The sequence below is a fragment of the Microtus oregoni genome, unplaced genomic scaffold (assembly GCF_018167655.1).
Source record: "Microtus oregoni isolate MIOR12 unplaced genomic scaffold, Mior012 000002F_ref0000024, whole genome shotgun sequence".
NCBI lineage: Eukaryota > Metazoa > Chordata > Mammalia > Rodentia > Cricetidae > Microtus > Microtus oregoni.
The window spans coordinates 72424314-72434089 of NW_024543061.1; the positions used below are offsets into that span (position 1 = coordinate 72424314).

Sequence of the window (9776 nt, forward strand, 5' to 3'; positions counted from 1 at the left end):
TATTGCAAGGTGGCAATAACCAGAAAAAAAAAAAAACTCATCGCCTCTGAACAAATAGCTTTTAAAAGAGGAAAACCGAATTTTAGCTCTCATGTCCAGGGCTGTGATTTATGTGAACACACTGATTCCTGTGCTCTGCATTTACAGTCAGTTAAGATCATGCTGTGTTTAAATACAATGGCCCAAGCCGGGCAAAGGTGGCTCACACCTTCAATCCCAGCACTCGGGAGGAAAAGGCAGGTGGATCTCTGTGAGTCCGAGACCAGCCTGGTCTAGAGATCTAGTTCCAGGACAGGCTCCAAAGCCACAGAGAAACCCTGTTTCAAAAAAGCAAAAATAAATAAATAAATAAATAAATAAATAAATAAATAAATAAATACAATGGCCCATGTCTAGTGCAAAAGCATACCTGTGTGCTGGTGAATCTCTTTGGGGCTGTTTTTTATAGAAACAAGAAAGTTTACAAAACATTTCAGGTGGATTTTATTCATACAGCCTTCTAAGAACTTGTGAGTTTCAGAGCTGAGGTTAGAGGGAAGCTACAGTCTCATTTGCAAGCATGCAAATAAACAAATCTATGGATTTGGTTTCAAACAGTTTCCTCCTGCTTAAGCTCACCATAATTTGTATTCATCCATGTTACTGATTTGCTATTAAAATTTTAAATCTCAATCAAAGGATATGCAATGAGTTTGTAAATCCCTTGCTCATTAATGTTTATATATAGAATTATTACTAATTGTTAAATGACAGATCTATTTGACAAGAACTTTAAGGCATTGAAGAAAGAAAATGAAGAGGGCACCAGAAAATAGAAGGATCTCCCATGCTCTTGGGTAGGTAGGATCAACTTAGTAAAAATGGCAATTCTACCAAAGGCAATCTATGAATTCAATGCAATCCCCATTAAAATCCCAACAAAATTCTTCACAGACCTTGACAGAACAATAATCAACTTTATGTGGAAAAACAAAAAACCCATCATAGCCAAAACAATCTCATACAATAAAGGATCTTCTGGAGGCATTACCATCCCTGACTTCAAACTCCATTACAGGGCTACAGTATTGAAAAGAGCTTGTTACTGGCATAAAAACAGAGAAGTCAACCAATGGAATTGATTAGAAGACCCGGATATTAACCCACAAACTTATGAACACCTGATTTTCACAAAGGAGCTAAAAGTATACAATGGAAGAAAGAAAGCATCTTCAACAAATGGTGCTGGCATAACTGGATGTCAACCTGTAGAAGAATGAAAATAGATCCATATCTATCACCTTGCACAAAACTCAAGTCCAAATGGATTAAAGACCTCAATATTAACTGGAACACACTGAACCTTTTAGAAGAGAAAGTTGGAAGTAGTCTACAACACATGGGCACAGGAGACCACTTCCTACATATAACCACAGGAGCACAGACAATAAGGGCAACATTGAATAAATGGGACCTCCTAAAACTGACAAGCTTCTGTACAGCAAAGGACACTGTCACAAAATGACAACCCACTGTCTGGGAGAAGATCTTCACCAACCCTGCAACAGACAACGGCCTGATCTCCAAAATATATAAAGAACTCAAGAAACTAGATTTTAAAATCCTTATTAACCCAATTAAAATAAATGGGACACTGAACAGAACAGAAATTTTTCAACAGAAGAAGTTCAAATGGCCAAAAGACACGTAAGGTCATGCATGACCTCCTTAGCGATCAGGGAAATGCATTAAAAACAACTTTGAGATACCATCTAACACCTGTCAGAATGGCTAAAATAATAACAGCCTTTGCTGGAGAGGATGTAGTGTAAGGGGAACACTCATCCCTTGCTGGTGGGAATGCAAACTTATGCAACCACTTTGGAAATCAGTGTGGCGGTTTATCAGGAAATTCAGGATCAACTTACCCCAGGATCCAGTAATACCACTCTTGGGAATATATCCAAGAGATGCCCAATTATACTACAAAAGCATTTGTTCAACTATGTTCATGGCAGCATTATTTGTAATAGCCAGAACCTGTAAACAACCTAGATGCCCCTCAATGGAAGAATGGATAAAGAAAGTGTGGAATATATACGCACTAGAGTACTACTCAGAGGTAAAAAAACAATGACATCTTGAATTATGCATCCAAATGGATAGAAATAGATGACACTTTCCTGAGTGAGGTAACCCAGACTCAAAAAGATGAATATGGTATGTACTCATTCATAACTGGATTATAGCCATAAATAAAGGTCATTTAGCCTATAATTCGTGATCCTAAAGAAGCTAAATAAGGAGGTGAACCCCAAGAAAAACATATAGTTATCCTCCTGGATAATGGAAGTAGACAAGATTGCCAGGCGAATATTGGCAGCTCGGGGATGGGGATGGGGTGGGGTTAAGGGGAGGTGGGGAGAGAAAAGTGAGAAGGGGAGGATAAGGAGAGCTTGGGGGAATGGGATGTTTGGGATGGAGGAAGGGTGGATATGGGAGCAGTGAAGTATATATCTTAATTATGGGAGCCATTTTAGGGTTGGCAAGAGACTTGACTCTAGAGGGGTTCCAGGTATCCAAGGAGTTGTCTGCAGTTAGTTCCTTGGACAACTGAGAAGAGGGAGCCTGAAATGGCCCTATCTTATAGTCAAACTGATGAATATCTTGCATATCACTATAGATCCTTCATCTGGCAATGGATGGAGATAGAGACAGAGACAATATTGGAGCACTGGACTGAGCTCCCAAGGTTCAGATGAGGAGCAGAAGGAGGGAGAACATTAGCAGGGAAGTCAGGACCACCAGGGGTGTGCCCACCCACTGAGACAGTGGGGCTGATCTAATGGGAGCTCACCAAGGCCAGCTAGACTGGGACTGATGGATCATGTGATCAAACCCGACTCTCTGAACGTGGTGGTCAATGAAGGCTGACTGAGAAGCCAAAGACAATGGCTCTGGGTTTTGATCCTACAGCATGTACTGGCTTGTGGGAGCCTAGTATGTTTGGATGCTCACCTTCCTGGACCTGGATGGAGGGGGGAGGACCTTGGACTTCCCACTGGGCAGGGAACCCTGACTGCTCTTTGGACTGGAGAGTGAGGGGGAGGGAGTGGGAGGAAGAGGAGGGATATGGAAGGAGGGGAGGAGATGGAAATTTCTAATAAAAATTTTAATAAATAATAAACAAAATGTAATACATAAATAAATAACCCAAAATATCCTAACCAGATTGATAAGGGACACTAGGAAGGCTCATACTTCATTAAATCTGAGGAAAACACCTATCACCTATGCATGCATGATTTTTTTCTGAAAAGCTGACAAAAGCTTATGTGGACAGTGCTTGCATGTGCTCACACATGCGCCCTCTCATGCCTCACTCATAAGTAGAAAAATCATTGTACTATTATCTCCGAAGTTAAAGACTATAGTCACAGATACCATGTAAGTTTAAAGTAGACATTCGTTGTACTTCAAGCCATTTGTTCCACTATAAATATCTGTAACATATAAATATTTTCAAACATATGTACTATCATTATATATTTATATATTTATTCTCATAGGTATTGCTAATATCATTTGTATTTAAATATCACTTGATTAAAATAATCAGCAGTATTTTTAAGTAATTTTTTGTCGATTTTTTTTTTAATTTTATTTTAATATTTTGTGTGTTTTGCCTGCATGTATGTTTGTATACCACATGCATTCCCAGTGCTCTCCCTGTGGTTGCTGGGAATCAAATCCATTTGGAATTTGGCTTTCCTTTCTTATCTCTTTTACTTTTTCATATAACATAGATTGGTAGTGATTATTTTTATACTCTAGTCTACGGAATAAAAATGATAGAGGAAAATAATGATGTTATTAAGGAAAGCTTTGTAATTGTGAAAAATAATGGATCTAGGTGAAGATTATTATGAAGTTCAACAAAATTTTGAATTTCTGAATTTGATAGCTTGATACATAACACCTAAGAAGGTAGGTTATAATCCACCTACCATGATAATTTATTTTTACAATTAGTATGCCAATAGTAAATAACATGTATAGAAGGATGTAAACCAGCAGAGACATTCAGCCTAAATAAAAGACTAATGACAGACCAAAGAAATATCCACATACATCTTAGTGAACCAGTGAGTTTCTTTGGATTGCTTTTGGGAAGGTGGGCCAGGGGTTATTTATATGTACCTGAGTGTCTCAGGATAGCTTCACCCACAAGCAGTTTATCCTAGCACCAATCAGGACTTAGGAAAGGTGCTAGATTTGCTGGTAGTTCATCAGTAAGAAAATCTCCTCTTCCCCAGTGATTGTTATTGCTTAAATAACCTGAGAGAGAAGACTTTAGTCTTGTGACTCTCAGGAGCATTCTGGACCTTAGTAGCATGTACTTGCCTGGTATTATGAGTCTATCACATCTCTCAAGGTTTGGACTGATCTCTTACACTAGCCTCAACAGATCAAAAAATAAACAAAGAAAGAAATCACTCTTCCTGTATTTCCACATTATAACACCAAACAGAGTTGTTAAAATGAGCACGAGGGCAGATAGAAGACAAAGGAGGGAGAAGAAGAGGAGGAGGAGCAGAATCAGAAATCCCTCCAACTGGAAAGTTTTAGAAAACAAGATTTTTAAAATAAAATTTCTCTCAAATTTTACATTTAAAAAATATTTGAAATGAATGATTTTGTTTTCCAATTAATTACTGATCAAATTATCAATGATTAATCTGGGTTTTCATTTTTATTAATGAATTCTTTTTTTCTTAACTATATTCTGTCTATAAAGCGAATGCCTACTCTCAGAGAATCACCATATATCATCATTTTGCAGAATGAAGAGTCTTTCAAAACTATATTTGCAAATAAGGGCACAGGACATTTCCAAAAAAAAAAAAAGGCAGTCTAAGATGAAATTTTAAGGCCATAGGAAGGTCCAGCCTCTTTACATGGACTGAATCCTGAACAGCCATACAGATGTATTTATTGATTGCTACAAAAAATATTTCCTAATACCGAGACCCCTAATCTAATTTACATGTCTTACTAAAGGAGAGTATCACAAGCCCCACGACTCTAGACCTTCATTATGTATGGTTGCAATACACAATAATACAATATCTTCAGGTGTGTCAGAGGCATCTTGTGACCAAAGTCATGGGATGGTTGCAATGAACCTTCAGCAAAACAATCACTATTTTTAATAAAGATTCCTCAAAATCACAACTTCTAAAAATCAGCTGTTCAGTCTAATATCTGCCCAACACAGAGATTCTGCTAAATTCCCACAACATTGTTACTGTGACAAAATAATCAGAAACAATCTGCTTAATAAGTGGAAAGATTTTTGGGGGGCTATTGGTTTCAAAGGCTTCATGTGATAGCTACTTGACTCCCCTGGAGCTGGAGTATGTCATGATATACTCCCTTGTAAAGTCATCAGTTGTTGGAGAAGGTAGAAGCCATGCCTGATATCTCTGGTTATGAATTTTTAGTCTGCTAACCTAAGATTTTATCACATATGGGTACTAGACATGTATAAAAGTTCCTTTCCTTATTTATTTTATTAAGATCAAACAGAAAAAGACAACACTATAATAAAGCATGATTACAAAAATGGTTTATTATTCCTAAAAGAGAACAAAAGAACACCTACCTATTCATGAACTGATGTTTTGCTCCTTTCTCTTTTTATTTTTCTAGTTTGATATTTCAGTAGAAATTAGAGTCTCATTTACTAGCAAGCAAGTGAGGAATACTGTCTTGCATTGTGTTGATACATTTTTTTGTAAATTTATGCATGATTTTTAGGTTCATCATACCAACTAGTAAAATTATGAAACTCAGTACCTAGGCAATGATAGAAAAATTTAAATTTGCAGAAGGATCATAATCATCCTGGCAACACTTGAGTGATTTACAGTCACTGAGAATCCATGTTTAAAAAATATTTTTTAATTCTTTGAGAATTTTATATATTTTGATCCTATTTATTTATTTCCCTCAAGTCCTCCCAGATCTATCCCTTTTAATATCTATCTAATTTTGTGTCATTGTTTTTCCTTAAACCTATCGAGTCTATTACACATTCATTGGTGTAACCAACAACTTTCCGACTGAAATTAAATCCTGTTATATGATACTATTCCTGGGGTCAGTATGAACAAGCATCCACTCACCCTATATATGGAACTGGTGGTAGATCCAAGTACAGATAAATTCCAACTTGCTGAACCAATGAGTTTTGTTTGGGATAACTAATGGGAATGTAGATGAAGGGTATAGGAACAGCATGGGTGACAGCCCAGAAAAGCTGAAAACCTGGAGTGCATTGGGTAACCTGCAGCCAGCTCAACAAGTTAGAGAGTGTCCGTTCCAGGGAGCTAGGTTGACCTAAGATTCATGCAAGCAGCTCAGCTTATCAGAGAATCTTCTAATATCATAAAATATTATTGATAGAAATATGTGCCTGGAATTATTACCCCGGGAATACTTTTTTAGGCATGGAGGAATAAATAAAATTGTAGTTAATTATATTCTTTTTGAATGCTTAATTTGGGTTTAATCAGCATACTGACTAGTGTAAATAAAAATTAAAATAATATATAATAAATTCTAGATGAAACAGGCATAGAATGCTGACTTTGTAATGGGTGAAGGCACCTCTCTTCTTTGAGGCACTTACTTACTGGTATATTGATAGATATTTAACAAATAGAAAAATATAGTCTTTTCAATACACATTTCTCGGGGCTTTGAAAAATACAAAAAAAGAAAGAAAAATACATGTCAATTTTTAATTTTCTTTTGCAGCCGAAATGTCAGTGTGATGCTGTATGCCATTCTCACCTTGTCTGGAAAGACTCTCTCCCCAGGAGCTACTGGCCTGGTGGAAACTGAGATGATTCTAATCCAGAATGTAAGAGCTTCTTGAAAGTGAGTGTAATCCTCACTGTAGACCTAGATCTTGTTTCTTTTCTGAAAGCCTATGAATTCTTGCTATCAGCACCCATTCCACACAGCTCCACCCCTTTGTCCTATTTCTGTTTCTCTTCTTCCTTGAGCTCATTTCCTCCCTGGAAGAAGCCTCACCACAGATACATTCCTGCCACTACACTGAAGGTATGTGTGCTTTTCCATCCTTAGATACTTTCCCTAATATCCCAAAGTAGCCTATTATGCTTTCTACATCTGTCTTAACACAAAATTATGGATAATTGTGGGTTTTCAAATGAACCAGGTTCACTTTCTTTGTTTGATTCAGTGATTTAAAGTACTATCAGACCTAGGCATTAAATTACTGCCTGGCATTCTCTGCCATCTATACTGTATTTGGAAATCATTCCTGACTTTATTTAATTATATACAGTATTCTTCTTTAATTACTAAATTATGATAATATCAAAATTCTCATTGTTTATATCTCCCAGCATTTTTGACATCCTTCCACTGCTTTGGTGACAATCAGTGATGATTAAAAGCAGATACTGAAGGCTGTTAAAGGGAGCTGGATACAGTCTGATGGTCTTTGTTGCTAGTGGAAGAATCAGCTCTACCAGTCAAAGAAGAGACTGGGAATGAGAAAGTGTCTTAGTGTGCAGGTGTGCTGATTCTTATCATTGACTTTTCACAACATAAGAATTTCCAGAGAACGTAGACAACAATGAGGAAAATAAGAGAGACTTAGAGAGATCTAAACTACATGGGAAGTAGAAAGTAGAAAAAGACAAAATATTCTGAGTAAATTGGGAACATGTGGACCTTGGGGGAGGGTTGAAGGGAGGAGGGGAGAGTCAGGGAGGGGAGCAGAGAAAAATGTAGAGCTCAATAAAAATCAATAAAAAAAATTTCACACCTTATATGCATGTAAAATAGACCTAATGAACCAGTTAAAATGGAATGTGTATCATAAGCATGACATGACCAACTTGTACAATACTAAGCGTGGTCTAGATGCAAAATAAATATGGATGTATTGAAAATCCTAGAAGTATTTAAATCTCAATAAATATGTATTTATTAGTAAGCATTTTTTACAGATATATCTATGCATGTGAAATAAAGTAATATTATTTTTACTACTTAATATTATAAAAATATAGAACAAAATGACCATGACTCTGCACAGATTGGTAATTTTAAAGCACCTATAAAGCCATATATCTCAGAAATTTCCATAAGCTGTTTGTCTTTTTGCCATTTTTTATATACTTGAGAATTTCTAAAGGCATTTTTCACAGAACTCAAATAGTCATATCAAAATACCTCGATTGAAGCAAACCTCTAGGAAATGAAAGTAATGTGTTTTTGTTTGCACAGGAGCATGTGAGTTTCCAAACTTTATCAATGACTAGAAAGCACTATGGGAGCTGTGTGTGTACAGAGAAGAATCTGGCCTGCCTCGTCTGAGCTATGTGAGGAGACATATTTTTATGGAAAGAGCTTCAGATTCGGTCATTGGCAAGCCTCCATGTTTACTCCTTTGTTAGTATATGTGGGAGAGTTAAGAGTAAATATGTTATGAGAATCAACTCAGAAATTCTCAAAAATAATTTAAATATAGCATTTGAAGTGAGGATGTAAACAAATCTTCAAACATATTTAAAATGGAGCATTTTCTGCAATCAATAAGTGATATCTTCTGGAACACATTTATGATCATTTTAATCATGGAATTAGTAATTGGAAATTTAGGAAATGGATTCTTAGTACTGGTGAACTGCATGAACTGGGTCAAGAGAAAGAAGATCTCATTTGTAAATCAAATCCTCACTGCTTTGGCAACCTCTAGAATTTGTATGTTCTTGTTATTGTTTAAAACTTTATTAATTTCCTCAATGTATCCAGATTCAATAAGGACTTCAGGGATGACACAAGTTCTAAGTAATTCATGGATGATAGTCAATCATTTTAGCATCTGGCTTGCTACATGCCTTGGTGTCTTTTATTTTCTCAAGATAGGCAATTTTTCTAACTTTCTTTTTCTGTATTTAAAGTGGAGAGTTAAAAAGGCAGTTTCAGTAGTATTCCTGGCATCTCTGGTTCTCTTGTTTTTAAATACTTTACTTATCAACTTGGAATTTAATGTGTGTATAAGTGAATATCAAAGAAACGTATCCTACAGTTTTGATTCTCATTATCGGGCACAGTGTCACAGGCATGTGTTAATTCTTCTCACTACTTTCCTGTTTGTACCCTTTGGTGTATGTCTGTCTTCTTTCCTCATGCTCATCTTCTCCCTCTGGACACATCACAAGAAGATGCAGCAGCATGCCCAAGGATCCAGAGATGCCAGAACTACAGCCCACATTAAAGCCTTGAAAACTGTGATTGCCTTTCTCCTGCTATACACCATTTTTATCTTGTCTCTGTTAATACAAATTTGGAAATATGAGTTGACAAAGAAAAACCTTTTCATTTTATTCTGTCAGGTTGTATATATAGCTTTTCCTTCATTCCATTCGTGTGTCCTGATTCTGGGAGATATGAAGCTGAGACAAGCCTCTCTTTCTCTATGCTGTAGAGCCTGAAAAGCAGGCTCAAAAATATGGAAATCCCAGAACTTCAGAACACTAGAGATCATGTTGTATATTCTAGGCAAAGATTAACAAATAAAATTTTCTTCTCTATTTTTCATTTTCATATTTAAATATTATTTGACGTTGCATAAATTATGTTTTGTTTGCAATAAATCAATAGCTAATATTACTAACTTAGCAAGTTGTGTACAAAGTTGTTCCTAATACACACATCCAAATGAGAATGTAATTGTAACCACTGAAACATAA

The 9776-nt window shown here is 36.2% G+C and overlaps 1 protein-coding gene across 1 annotated transcript; it reads left to right on the forward strand.

Moving 5' to 3' along the window:
- Positions 1-8594: 8594 nt before the first annotated feature.
- LOC121436569 (taste receptor type 2 member 117-like) lies at positions 8595-9518 on the forward strand. Its single transcript, XM_041636583.1, has one exon. It carries the CDS (start codon positions 8595-8597, stop codon positions 9516-9518), a length of 924 nt encoding a protein of 307 aa, XP_041492517.1.
- Positions 9519-9776: the final 258 nt, after the last annotated feature.